This window comes from Gavialis gangeticus, unplaced genomic scaffold, assembly GCF_001723915.1.
Source record: "Gavialis gangeticus isolate Ggan-Ray unplaced genomic scaffold, GavGan_comp1, whole genome shotgun sequence".
Taxonomy (NCBI): domain Eukaryota; kingdom Metazoa; phylum Chordata; order Crocodylia; family Gavialidae; genus Gavialis; species Gavialis gangeticus.
In genome coordinates, this window is record NW_017729032.1 from 241286784 (window position 1) to 241301547 (window position 14764).

Below are 14764 nucleotides of genomic sequence, written 5' to 3' on the forward strand. Positions count from 1 at the left end.
CCCCCCCCCCCCCCCAGCCTTTCTCTCACCCACTAACTCCTCAATTTACATCTTCACTAACAGGCGTTCTTGCATGCAGACCAGTCTCTGGCTTCTTTACTGTTCATTCCATCCAGGAACAGCACAAACCAACTGCAGGGACTTCCTCAGTCTGACAAAGGATTGTTAAACCCGAAAGCTTGCTAAAAAAAAAATTGTCCAACTATTTAGTTGATTTAATTGAAGATATCAGATTTACCCAAAGAACCTTCTCTGCCTATGTCCTTAGACCAACACAGCTACAACCTACATCTTTGAATGATGTGAGCATCAAGAATCTGAAGACAGACTCAACCTACAGTGCTGACTTCCAAAAGCGACAGCACTCCCACTGTACTATGTTTTAAATAGACGTTAACTTACGAAGGGTGACTGTGCCCAAAAGCTTACTAAGAACTTTTTTTCCAACTACTCAACTGGTCTAATAAAACATATCACATCTACTCAAAGAACCTTGCCTGCCTATGTCCTTAGATCAACGCAGCTACAACCAAAAACCTGTTTACATACTAACACTTGTTGGACATAATGCAGTAAACCAAAATGCAAGAGCACTCTTAGAATTTGTATTCAAAGGTGTTGCAAAAGCACTTAGAAAATACACTGCAGGGCTGCTTTGCCAAGCAAATGAATTATCATTAAACAGTTAAGGAGGAAAGTTCAAGGAAATTTACTTTTATTACATGTATGCATACAGGTTTCTCTCCCTTTATGCTGTACATGTGATCCTGGAAAACGGCATATAACTCAAATTCGCATAAAGGGAACCCACTTTACAATGTAACAAATGGGGATACGTTCGAAGTCCACAACTGTACTGACCCCCAGACCCATTTCTACCACTTTTAGAAGTCAATTTTGGGACTCACCAACAGCAAACAATACACTCAAGCACAGGATGGTGGTGAATGTTAACATAATGGGGATTGCAACTGCAGAAACACATGTCTCAGACAATGAGTGAGGAGCACAGATCCACACAGGAGCGCGTCACATCTTTTGGTGCACGTCACTCTCACAATGCACTGCACAAAGGAGCTGACTGTGGGCTTCCACCACACCCATCACATAAGAGTGAATTTATCTTGCATATAATGAATTTTTGGTATAAAAAGGGTCATCGCATAAGAGGAATTTCGCACATACAGAACCTGCATAAAGCGAGGGAAACCTGTATAATTTGTTGTTTATATGTATACGTATAATTTATGTTGTTCCTCAAATTATAATTCACATCTGAACCTACATCTTCCCTTAATCACTTCAAAATGTTTTGAGTCACTCTGTTAATTGCAAGATTTTACCTACAAGACACTAGACTTATAGGACATTACCTCTCCAAATGATCTGTCACATAATAATAGAGCACTTACAAAAGGGACTCTCCTTTCCATGCTACTACCTTGGCCTCTCATTTGATTACAAATATAGACTTAAATATTTAAAAACTAGTTAAATAAAAATTGCATACAACTGCTTGATTTTAGTTAATATTTCCCTTATTAATCTGATCATAGCAAGGTTCATATTCCAGGGGTGGCCATGACACCCCCTGGTGACCACACAACCCTCACCCTACTCTTGCTCTAGGGTGTCCTCCCTTTCTCACTCACCTGTTACGCCTTGAAGTATTTGTTTGATTGAAAGGATGCTGCCTTAGATCAGTGGTTCTCAAACGATAAGATAGGCCTCACTGGAGAGGCACGATGTCATGTCAAGGGAGGCACGAGCAGTGAGTTTTGGTTTTTTTTGAGGAGAGGGCAGTGCCCCGGGCAGCAGGTAGGGAAGTGGGGGTGGCCAGGGTGAAGCTGCAGCTGGGCAGGAGCAGGGAGCACAGGACCAGGGCCAGTGGGAGTACAGAGCTTGAAGCACAGGACTTGTGATCAGTGGGGCGCCAGGAGTGCAGAGTCCAGAATGGGACTCTGCTAGAAGTGGCAGGGAGCCCCACACAATGGAGCCTGGCCAGCTCGGCCCCTACCCCTAGCTGCACATGGTGGCAGGAAGCAGGGCCAGGTCACTGGCTCCATCATGCAGACCCTCCCCATGGCAGCATGCAAGTCCCAAGAGCTGCATGTGAGCCACCAGGAGCCCCATGAAATGGAGCTGGCCCAGCGTGGTCCTACTCACTGCCACCATGTGCAGCTCTTGGAGCCACGTGCTGTCAGGCGACTCTCCCTGCATGGGCCATGAGCACCCCAAGGGTGCACCCCAATGCTCCACCACCTGCTGCTGCCATGGCAAGGGCTGTGCACAATGTGGAGGGGAGGGACTGCACACACCCCCATACATGTGCACATACACACACGCTCCACAAACTGGAAGGTTTTGTCAACCTTCAACTGTCAGTTATAAACCAGTTAAGCAAGGATGGCATAACAAACCACAACCCTGTGCAGAAGAGGTGTTTGAACATTTTGGGGCTAAAATTGGGAAATAAATGAGCTGACAAATGCAATAATAAAGAGGGCAAGCAGGTACAAATATGTGCAATCTTGTGCCATCAATTTTGGGAGAGGCAGAAAAAAAACTCTACAGCACTGACTATTTGACCGCCGGCCCACCAGCACCTTTCTTCTTTCAGTAGGACCATGTAAGTAGTATTACTGTCATGGGAATTGCTTAGCTTGTCTGATTTTTGCTTTTTTTTCCAAAGCCATGTTGTTTATATTTGAGTTTCATATACAGGTTTGTTTACAAGGTACTTCTCCTCTGTCTATCCCTTGGCGGGCCATCTAATAATCAGTTTTTAAATGGAGCTGTGTTGGGCCCTAGTTTTTCCAGTCCATATAAATAAGCCTATGCCTACTTTGCTATTTGTCCTGTGCTCAGCGTTATTCTGGATTTTGCTGGTGGGCAGAAACAGTTCTTTGTTTTTTCCTGGAGTCTCTGACTTCCAGGTCTAATGTGCTTCCTCCTCAGGACATTTTTTTTGTAGTATTTTAGATTCTTGTTTGGATGGGTGACTTCCTTTGCTTGCTCTAGTTTCTCAGAGGCTAATTCTGGGTGTTATACAACCCCTTCTCTGAGATTTTTCTCAAAGAAACAAATCACTGTCTTTAGGATTCAGTTAGTCTGGTCCTAAAACTGCAGGATAGGTCCTTTGTTCATAAATCAGTATATTTTTACCTTCTTGGTACTCTCTGTTGATAAACATCTCCCACATTGTCATTTTCACCTGGAGCGCAAGTATACAAAAACTTCAGAGGCACATTTTCATTGCCAGCTTCCTGTGTCTAAGCTAAGTAAATTTCTTCAAGTGCTTTAAGACAAGCCCATGTCCCCAGACAAGCCCATGTCTCCTTTGTGGAGAACAGTCTACGATACCAGAACACGACTGGAAAAAAAAAAAACATTGCTAGGAATTCTTTAATCTTTGTTTTGGTCTTTGCCACCAGCTTTTTTTTAGGGAAGAGATGGGGAAACAAGAGGAACATGTGGAAAGAGAGACCCCAATGAAAAGAAAGAATTGAGATTTGAAATCCCAGTCACAGCAAACTGGAATTGTGAAATCACTTTCCTCCTTGCCAGCTCCCATATGGATACCGGATGGATTTTATTTTGGTTACAAAACATTACTGTATATTTCATCATCTCTGAGATCACATTAACTTTTAGAGTGAATAGGATATATTCTTCTTGTATATACAAAGCCCCCTCAAAACATCAATCTTTGGGCAAAATACAAAGTGAAGGGAAGCAAGTAAAAAATTGACCTGATTCAGAATGTGAGCTATTCTTCAGTCTATACATCAGTAAATTTTGATAGGCAGTAAAAGAAGGCCAAAGGCTGCAGTCCTCACTCCTGAACAGATCTTCATTATACAATAGGGTTAATGGAGAATTAGAGCTAGAAAGGACTAACACAGATTGTGGAAAGTTATCATATCCTGCTCCTGCTCACAGATATGGCATAAGCTATAATAAACACTATCACAACATGTTGTAGATACCCTGGCACAGGCTCAAGGTTCAATTTTGAAGGGAAATAAACAGCTGGTAATTCTTAAAACAGTTAATCATACTAATTCCAAATCAAATATTCTTGGAGATTATAGTTTTGAAGACAAGTAGGAAGATAAATTAGAATATCAACAAGGTTGAATTATTAAAGCTCGATTCCACATCTATTCTCTCCTCTCTCTTCTGGACTCTTTGTATGCTCTGTCAGGGAAAGGCAGAACTATTCTTGTGGTCTCTGCCATGGTTACCCATACACCAAGCCATAGAATTGCTTTCTATTTCACTATTGGCACATTCAGTCAAGAAAAGTATCCAATTGTTCATAAAATGGTGTACAAGTATTTATATTTAGTTAGAGGACGTGTCAAGGCCTTTCTTTTGTCATGTTTGCTGCTTTTGATTTTTTTTCAGATTCTCTTCTGTGCTCAGGAAGAACCACCCCCATGCATCTGCCACTGATCATTCTGGGCCTAGTTGCCATTATTGGTGAGTTTGGAGCAATCTCTGGTTCACTAAACTTTCTGCCACGACAACTGAGTAAAGAGATTTGGGGCACATAAGACATCAAGGTTACAAGCAAATGGTTGGCTGAAAGTAGGTTCACCAGACCTGGAAAAGGCTTATCACTGAACAGTTAACAGATAATAACCGCTCATGTGCCCACAGTTACCCCACAGAAACTGAAAGCTACATGAGGTCAAGCTAGCCCAACCTGATTCAGGGGTAAATTGACTTGGTAAAACTCAGGAGCAGACAGAAGTGACAATTTTTCCCTGAACTGGCCACAGTAAGTGGTCTAAAACCATGACCAAACACAAGTGCAAGGCCACTGGCAACGTGTAGGGGGTGCACACGGGTGCACGTGCACCCCCTGATATTACCCATGTACCTCCTGGAAGCACCAGCCGCTAAAGCACAAGTGCCAACGGGAGTGCGCTTCTGGCTTCACCAGTTTCGCTGCTGGTGGTTCTGCGCTCGGCGCTCAGCTGCTGAGGGACCCCTTCCTCCCAGTCAGGGATCAGACGCTGGGGACCCCTTCCCCGCCTCCATCAGCCATCTGGTGCCCCGCCCAGACTTGGGAGGCACCAGTTGCCCATGTGCATGGGTGCAGACAGCTCAAAAAATGGCCAACTGGATGAAAATCTCACACCTCACTGAATGAGGGGTCAGATGAAGACATTTCAAAACAGCAATTTTTGTAACTTCTGTCTGCCAGCCTCAAGCTGTTTTCAGAATGGGAGGGAGGAATGGGAGTGGAGAGAGTTCAGTTTGGGGGTCTTCAACCCCCACTGGAGGATGGGGCAGGTGTGTTGGAGTCCTCCCAAGGTGGCAGGGGAGGGGGCTCCAATCCACCCACCCCACCCTCCAGGGCCAGCTGGGGACCCCTTAGAATTAACTTCCTCTACTCCCTTTCCCCCTTCCCATTCTGAAAGCTTTGCAGCCTCACAGGGAGGAGGGGCCATTGCTAGGGGCAGCCAGCAGCTACATTCCTCTCCCTCCTGGAACCAACAGTGAACTTCTGCTGGTTCCAGGGGATCATTGAAACTCAGAACACTTCCTGCAAAGCATTCTCAGTTACAGCAGGGAGCTGCACTTCTATCTGCACCCTCACTTACTGTGTGATAATTCAAGGAATGTGACCAGTTACCACGCATCATTTTTTTCATGCAAAGTCCATACCTCCTGATATCTTTCCTGAGTTTGCTCATTTGTCCATACCCTAATACAGGGGTCAGCAAACCCCAGCACGCATGCCAAGCATGGCACACTAGGCCATTTTGCTCGGCACACCAGGCCATTTTGCTCGGCACACCAATGCCAGCCCGAGCTCTAAGCAGCTGCTGCCAGCCACAGAGCCCAGGCTGCTCCCATCAGGTGGCTGGGAGGCTGCAAGCCCTGCTGCAAGCAGACTGGGCTCTGGGGACTGGCTGCAGCCGGGAGGCTGCAAACAGCTGCTCCAGGCTCCGGCTTGTCGGCACTCTGGCACCTTCCAAGGTAGACATTGTGGTTTTTTCGGGACTCCGGCCAAAAAATATTGTCTACTCCTGTCCTAGTACATTTCATTAATATTTCCACCAGTCCTAGCTGTGTACATGAGCATAGGGAATGGCTGTCAACAGTTAATGGAAATTAGAATTAGAAAATTAGAATCTATCACACGATGGAGCTCATAGAACTTAGAGGACACTTGCAGAATGGGGACATAGGAGGTGTCCTTTCATAGGCACTTGGGTTTGGCTCAGGATGCTTTATCCCTGGCCTCTTGGAGAACACAATGAAAGATCCATTTCATCCATCTCTACTGAGGGTGAAGTCCTGAAGAGGACTTCATCCACAGTAGAGGTAATCATTTCTGGCTGGCAAGCTCCCCAAGACCTATGAAATACAGAGTACTCCATCTTGAACAGAGTATGTATGGTTAATGACTCTGAATTCTCTTAGGTTTACTCCTGCTCACAAAAGCTCCTTAATGTAAAATGTCTCTATTTAACTTTTCAGACACTTCCTTCAGTCAGTCTAGATGCTATCGCAATATAAATGGAGTTGATACCACTGGGGCTTCTTGTCAAACTGCAAGATCAGAAGGCTTACCATACTGTGGTGAGTATGATTCTGTTTTCAGGCTCATTTCAGAATACAGGGTGATCACTGTAATCCACAGCTCTTGATTTCTTCCAACCACGGAAAAAAGGGTTAATTGATTAAATCTTATGACTGGGGTGACCATATGTCCCAGATTAGCCATGACAGTGACAGTCCCAGATTTCAGAGGCTGTCTCAGCGTCCCAACCATTGGAGAAAATTGAAACAAAAGTCCCAGATTGGTGGGAACATGTCCACACATGCCCAGTTCCTGAGTCAGGAGCTGAACATGTGTGGGTGGGTCCCCACCAATCTGGGGACTTTTGTTTCAGTTTTCTCCAGGGAGCCCAGCCAACGGGCAGTTCCCTGGTCTGGACTCCATTGGGCTGTGAGCAAAGTCACTTGTGCAGTAGAGTGGGAGGTTGGGAGGAGGGGGAAGGAGAGCAGAGGAGCTGCTTTTTTGTCTGGCCCCCTCCTGGGAGTGATGGAGGCGGGGGCAAGGGACAGTCTGTGTCTGTGCCTGGTCCCACTCTTGAGAGCCATGAGGAAGGGAGAGGCATGCATGCACTGTCCTACCTGGCCCAGACTGCTGACGCTACCCCTCGCCCTGCCCCACCCCATCCCAGATTTCCCTCAAATTATTATGGTCACCCAACTCATAATATTCCTCTAGCAAAAATAATCCTTTTCTGTTTTTACCTGTGGGACAAATACCAAAATTATGTTGTTCCATTGGCATTAAAAGAGTTAAACGACTGATAAATTTTGATCCAGAAAGTAAACAGTCCATTTTTATATCAGCAGCTTCTGATCCTTCTTTATGTTCTTGAAGCAGTCAGACAAAAACCTCAAACTGAAATCAAAGGTGCTGAGAGTGCTATAAACCTCAGAAGATGAAGCTCTAGGTGGTCCTGAATTATAAAATTTAACCAAAGTGACCACCCCAAAGCTGTGCAGTAGATCAGTGATGGAGCTGACTGGGAGATTCCTGGTTTCCCATCTCTTACTTAGCCATTGCTGTCATTGTTGGTACTGCTAGTAAACTTGAAGGAACACCTTATTCTGATTGCTCCAAAAATAAAATAGGATTTAACACAGAGACATGATTTAACTAGGAGCGAAGTTACACACTGCACTCTGTACTAGGGGCACTTAAAGCAAGTGTCCACATGTTAAAGCTCATTAACATGTGCTAAGCACCCTCCCTACCTTGTGTTAGGGTAATTTCAGTCTGCTCCATAGAGTTAAAGTGAGCGAAATAACAGTCCTCCAGCATCCCAGGTGCACCACTCCCACCCCCATCAATCCTTCCCCTTAAGCAGGGACAGAGTCCATATGTCCTGGCTACTAATCTACCACATTCCTGCTTGCCAGCCGTTTATTGGCAAATTTGAGCTCTGCAGGCAAAAAACAGTATTAACCTTTAACATGCAAATGCTCACAGTACATTCTAACTTTGATACAAATTAGCACTCCATAGATTTAGTATGGTCTCAATGTAATGTGTAACTTCACCCCTATAGGATTTTCTCTCAGTGCAGGATGGGCTGATGTTGAGGCTTCAAAAGAAAAAAGGAGGGGAAAATGCAAGTATGGGGACTACTACCTCCTCTCCCACAGATGGCTCTTGGAGGTATAAAAGTCCACCATCTGTCTGAGTATGGGTCCCCCTTTTGATTGTAACCCTCCATACTTCTGCCTCATCCTTCTGTCTTCAGGCAAGATCCTTGCCTAGAGGGTCCCAGGTGCTGTCTGTTCCTCCTCAAAGACACTGCACAATTGCCCTTCACTTCCCCAGCAAATCCACACCCATTCTTCCTTGACTCCAACAATACAGATAAGCACCAACATTTTCCGTATCATTTCAAGTCACATGTCTTTTTCACCTTGACACTATATACATGATTCATAAGTTAAAATGCACGGCCTAACTCATACAGTGTCTACCTAGGGTGACAAATCGTTCTGAAATTAAATAATGAAAACCTTTACTTGTACAGGAGTCTGGGCTTCTGAAACGATTGCTGCAAAGGACCTAACCAGAATGAATAAATATAAAGGCATCATTCAAAGTGCTGGTGGAAAACTGTGCATAGATCCAGCTGTGATTGCTGGCATCATCTCTAGAGAGTCACGTGCAGGAGCTGCCCTAACCCGTGATGGCTCGGGTGACAGGGGAAATGGCTTCGGTTTGATGCAAGTGAGTAATTTACAAGAATCTTAGAACAAGATAGCACGAACGGGTGTTATAGGCAAGAAGACAGCCTTATTTCTCAATAGTGCAGCTACTGCTGATGTCCATACCATTAAAACAAACTAGAGTTGCAGCAGCAGCATGTTGCACTGGCACAAGGGACACCCGAGATCTGTAAGCAAGCATCTTTAAAGTGTTGATTCCTTTTTGGACAGTGTTTTTCAACCTGTGGTCCGCAAACACCATAGGGGTGCGCAGGGTACATCTAATGGGTCCATAAAAGATGATTATGATCAATCAAAAATATGTGAATATCCACACTTACAATTCAATGCACCTCCATTCAAAATATTTTAGGGTTCCAAAAATGAAAAAAGGTTGAAAACCACTGTTTTAGGAGGTTAAAGAGAGTCCTTAAGAGCCTGTGCATTTTATCCTGCCACCCAGACAGTCAATTTTGTGGTGACAGCATTTGTGAAGATGAAAGCCTTACATGAAGCAACGAGGTGATTCTGCATTCTCATCATAGTAAGTTTACATTTGATCTTTTCCATTGGTTTCAGCTTCCCAATCCTCTGGTCACCAGCTACATGTTTAAATTTGTATGGAAATATGTACTGAAACACCCTCCCTCACTCAGGTGTTGCCTAGCTCTGGAACTCTTTAAGCAAATGGGTAACTTCAGGGTTTGACTTTAAAAGGTCCTGAGACATGTAATATTCAGCTTCTGTGCACACCCACAAACACTTTAGTCTTGACAGGGCTGAGTACCTCAGTGCCCATCTCATCCCCATTGTCTAGTGCAGGGGTTGTCAACTGGGGGTCTCTGTACCCCCAGGGGTACTTGGGAAGCCCCTAGTGGGTCCATGTGAGTTGAGGGGATGGAGCGCCATCAACTACCACCCCGCACCACTGCCTCCTAGGAGCAGGGCCAGAGCAGGGCCAGGGCAGCGGCACCCCTCTGTGGGCCACACAGGTGCTGCCCAGCTAGCTGGATGTGATGGGGAGGAGGGGAAGCTTGGATGTGGTGGCCAGCCACCACCTACCACCCTGTGCTGTCGCTGCTTCACATGCAGGCACTGCCATCTCCACCCCTTGTTCTGTGTCCTGCCGCCAGGGTACACTTATTGAAAACCCCTGTTCTAGTGGTATCTACTGGGTTGGACTCAATGACCTTTCAAGGTCCCTTCCAGTCTTTAATTTATATAATTCTATAATGCAACAGCTAGACTTACCTCCACCTATCTCCACCCAAAAGGCCTCAGTCTAGGAAGGATACTCATAGCATGTTTAGCTATGAGGCAGTGACAGCTGCATTTTCATTAAAAGCACAAAAGGAAAGGATTGGAGAGGACGTGGCCCCTTTTCCATATAATTTAGTAGTTAGAGCACTCCCCCATGATGTGAGTGTCATTCCCACTTCTGCTGCAGGGGATTCAAACCTTCAGACTAACCCCCTAAGCCTCCAGCCTATTGTGTGGTGGGGCTGGATTGCATTCTCTATTCAAGATTCACCAAGTCACAGTATGTGAGGTGCATGACTTCAGCTTAGTGTTTAGGGCCCTCAATTAGAAAAGTGAACTTCTGAGTTCTGAGCACAGTTCCGCTTCTGTTAGCCAGTATCTAGTAGTGAAAATGTAGTATACAGAGAAGATCACGTGGCATTCTGGCGAAGATTTGACACAATAAAAGCTAATTGAATGCATTGAGGGGGCAGTAAACTGCCTAAACTTATTGGGGAAAGTCTTATCTCACCTTTACATGTGTAAGTGGCACGAATATAGCCACTTAACTACAATTCTTGGTACTTCTGCCAAATTTAGATCCTATTTCCACCTGTGGTGGAACAGGTCATCCTATACACATGCTAGCCAGAACTCATGCGGAGGAGCAAGCCCTTCCCACCATTTAGCCCAAAGGCCTCATGGTTCGAACACTTGCCTAGGGAGGCATTTTAGATTCTAGGTTGTGATCACCCAGAGGGTTTGAGCCTCTATCTCCTGCTTCTCAGAAAAGTGCCTTAACCATGGCACAGGGAGACCTGAGTTCTGGCCCTGATCCCTGTCCCATTGGGACAGAAACAACTCCATTCCTGTTGATTAGTGTTATCCAGTGAATATTAAATGCATTGTTTGGTGGGCTAACTTCAGGAGGGTAGTGGTGGACAATGCCTAACTTATGGCCTGGTGATTAAAGCACATTACTAAAAAAGAGAAAAATATAGCTTCAAATTCCATCTAGGTGACCAACAGCCTAGAACCTAGCAGGCTCTTGGGCTAAAATAAAAGGTATTAGGACCCTCCTACAGCATCAAACCCTCCTCCAGCATCTCTGATGAAAGCTTTGGACTTAATAGCCATTACACAGGTGCCAGGCATTCCTATTTCCTACAGGCACTTATGCAAACATAATGAAGCCTAATGAGCCTATTCAGAAGGGAAATGCAGGGGGGTGCATAGTTACATAGAATGAAAACTGCATGTAAAGGCCAAAATTGTAGTTACAATGTTACATAGGTACTTGGTTGCATACAAGATTTACCCCATCATCTTTTACCTTAGAGAAGTAATGTTCCCTTGGTTTCTTCTAGGTTGATAAGAGGTATCATAAAATCGTTGGGGCATGGAACTCTGAGGCTCATCTCATCCAGGGCACGCAAATCCTTGTGGGTATGATTAAGGCAATCCAGAGAAAGTTCCCAAGGTGGACTAAAGAACAACAGCTGAAAGGTTAAGTATGGAATATATTCAGGCTATGAGACAAGGGAAATTCTAAGACATGTATCCTATTAAATATCTTGTGGTACTGAACTTCTGCAAGAATCTCTCATAATTTTCACCATTGATTCAATTCTTCTGCTTCCTGATTTCTCAGAGCTTGGACAGTGAAACTAAATACATGTTTCACATTGGTTTTCCCTTCCTTTAGTACCATATTGGGTTTGAGGTTCCAACACTGCAGGAGGAATAGTTAAATCCATAAAGAATTAATGTGCATTACCTTATTTTAATGGGCATTAAAGCATCACAAACCAATGGGCTCTTTTGCTAATGTGCATTAAAATAGACTCCCTTTTCTAGTACCTCATAAGAGAGGTACTAATTTAATGCACATTACCTAAAGTTCAGTAATGAACGTGTCTACGCATCCTTTGTTGTTATTTGGGCCTCAACTATTTCACCATGGCTGCATCTACATGAAATGCTGACTGTGCAGTAGGGTCCTGTGGCAGGAAACGTGATGCAACACTACTGTGCAGTAGTAATGAGCTAATGCGTGGTCAGCATCACAAAAAAAGCTGTCTAGTGATGCTACTTTGCAGTAACTCCGGTGTCTACAGGTACCAAATGGCTGTACTGTCAGCATCTTGCGTAGACGTGGCCTATGAGTACTATCGTGAAGCCATTGAAGATAAAGGGAGGTTTGGCATTTTTTTAAACATAGCCAGCATTTCACTCTGAATCTCTGTAGAAGTCTGTGTAGTCTTTTTGAGAACTATAAATAAATCTTGAGATAATTACAAGATCGTGCAGGTTAGCATGAAAGATGGAATAGAGTAAATTAGAATCCAGTGAGCTTGGTGCTGCTAGATATAGGCTGATTCTAATATCCAGGTTAGCTCATTTACAGCTAGCTCAAGTCTATGCTATAGTGAAGCATGCAGTGCTGGCACAGAGATTCAGAAAAAGGAGGAGAATGATGTTCATGCTCATGTTTTAATATTCACCCACCATAGTTTTCATTCAGCCCTGAAAATGAGTGAGACAAGGTTACTGGGTCTTCATTCATGAAGTGTGGGTGTAGGCTGAAGAATGAGGCCTCCTGTTTGAACATGGTTAGCCCTCTGCATGCTATATTTTCACGCAGCAACTGGTATCTGTGAATGTAAAACCATCAAATCCTGATTTTTGAGTGAATTTAGGATTTTATACATTCTGTTCACAGAACCTCAATCTAATAAGATAAAAAGTAAGAGAGAAATTCAGACATTTCCAAAAGCTCTTATAAACTAGGAGAGAATGTTTAGTTTTCTGTCTGTGTTTACACTTCTGATGCTTTGTTTCAGGTGGGATTGCTGCCTACAATGTAGGACCTGAAAATGTCTGGACTTATGCTGATATGGATATTGGCACAACCCACAATGATTATGCCAATGATGTAGTTGCACGAGCCCAGTTTTACAAGAAAAATGGATACTAAATGTGGGAATGTCCTTCTACTTGGATAAATTACAGTCCTTAGGTTGATTGGTCCAACTTTCATGAGAGAGCTTGAGTATTGCTCAATGTTACTAATTGTTCCTCTGAGCTATGAGGCTTCCTTGTCAATTTTTTGCCTTCCCAATTTAAAATGATGCTTATTTCGTTATTTGTCATTTTGCTAAGAAATCAAAAGGGGAAGTTATCTCTCTGGGGAATTCACCTTTCATTTTCAATTTTTTTGTAAATTACTTTGAAAATGCATTCTTACAGCTTTTGGTTGGAAATCTTCAGGTGCTATGCAAATCATGCATATGTATTAGAATTTTTCAGAAAATGCTTAGAGCTCGGAGTGAGTGCTTACAAATTAAGAAAATCTTAATAAAATATTAGTGAGTGAAGTGAAAATGAGCCTTTCGTGGTTTCTCTTTATCAGCAAAGTTTGGATGAGGACAACTTTAAAAATCAAAGCACACAAATTACAAAAAGGAATGGAATGAAAGACAGTTGTATTACATAAGTTATGGGGTTTTCTCTGCTATCAAGGGTCTTAACATTCATTACTTGTAAAGAAGGGATAATATTAGGATTATTCCGTTCATTACATTCTATGCTCCTGTGACTTGAAGATTTGAAATTGAATGCATTCCAAAAAAATAAATCAACAGCCTATGGTAAGAAGAGGAGCTCCTAGATTAACGGAATTACTGCCTTTGACTTAAATTAATATTGATTCAGCCTTTAAAAGGAAGTTGAATTCTGTTGATATGCCTCAGCACCCAGTATCTTCTATAAAAAAACAGGACCTGTGGGTTCTGAGCAATTTGGCATATCTTGCTTATTATGTGTCTCTGCTAGAGCTGATCTTTTTACAAACCATGGCCAGAAATGTCTTTATAAGCATCTTCTCTTACTCTGGGTATAGTCTGCTATAGCACTTACTGTGCAAGCCATTCAGCTTGCCACAGCAAGTGTTACATTTTTCTTTAAAAAGTACAAGTACCATACTACAGCCCTAGGTAACCCTCCTATCATTCTATAATATCTTCCTTTTTTGAGCAGTTAGTATTTAAGCAGACCACACAGCATACATGAGTGTTAAAGCCAGGGAGGTCAGGAGGATGGTTAGCAAGCAAACTGTTAGCAGGCAATGTCAGCTTCATCTAAACCAAGGGTGCTCAATCCTAGCCTGTGGGCCAGATCCAGCCACAAGGCCATATCATCCAGTCCGCAGGGCTCCCCACAGGCCTGGAGTTTAGGTTGTAGGGGAGTGGTGGCAAATAACACTGCCACGATTTCCCCACCCCCAAATATCCAACCCCCTGTTCTGGCCCCATACAGCTGCATTGGGCCCCAGCTGGGCCACTGCTGTATGAAGGGCAATGGACCATTGTTGGCTTGGCTGCACATGGCTGGATTGGCTCCAAGCTGCACCCACCCCACCCCACCAGGCCAGGCATATCCAGCCAGGCAGCCTCCTAGGACAACAAACTGAAGGGGATCAGAAAAAAACTGGTGTGCATGTACCTCACATGCTCATTGAGGGCCACTTCAAGGAGTCTGAGCACATGCCAAAGCAAGCAGGGCAGAACTGGCAGCCACGCTGCTACACTGGGGTAGTGCCTGGGGCCCTCCCTCAACAGGTCCTAGGTATATTAGAAGGGAGGACAGCAACAGTTCATTTGCCTAGGGCAGCAACAACCTTTACACTGCTCCTACACTCACACAGCTGGGTCAGGCTGCAGTTAGGCCATTTGTGTGTGGCTGGATCCAGCCTAAGCTGAGCCAC

At 44.1% G+C, this 14764-nt stretch overlaps 1 protein-coding gene across 2 annotated transcripts in view; it reads left to right on the forward strand.

Moving 5' to 3' along the window:
• LOC109303436 (lysozyme g-like) overlaps nt 1–13383 on the forward strand; it is a 23361-nt gene extending 9978 nt beyond the window's left edge. Inside the window, exons 1-6 of one of the 2 annotated variants that reach the window (XM_019525638.1) lie at nt 2522–2629; nt 4411–4485; nt 6499–6600; nt 8583–8782; nt 11367–11505; nt 12843–13383. In XM_019525638.1, the coding sequence (XP_019381183.1) occupies nt 4443–4485; nt 6499–6600; nt 8583–8782; nt 11367–11505; nt 12843–12976 (618 nt within the window). In that variant the 5' untranslated portion in view covers nt 2522–2629; nt 4411–4442 and the 3' untranslated portion in view covers nt 12977–13383. Of the gene's footprint in view, nt 1–2521; nt 2630–4410; nt 4486–6498; nt 6601–8582; nt 8783–11366; nt 11506–12842 lie in introns of those variants that run through there. The other variant, XM_019525639.1, reaches the window with a different exon arrangement.
• Nucleotides 13384–14764: the final 1381 nt, after the last annotated feature.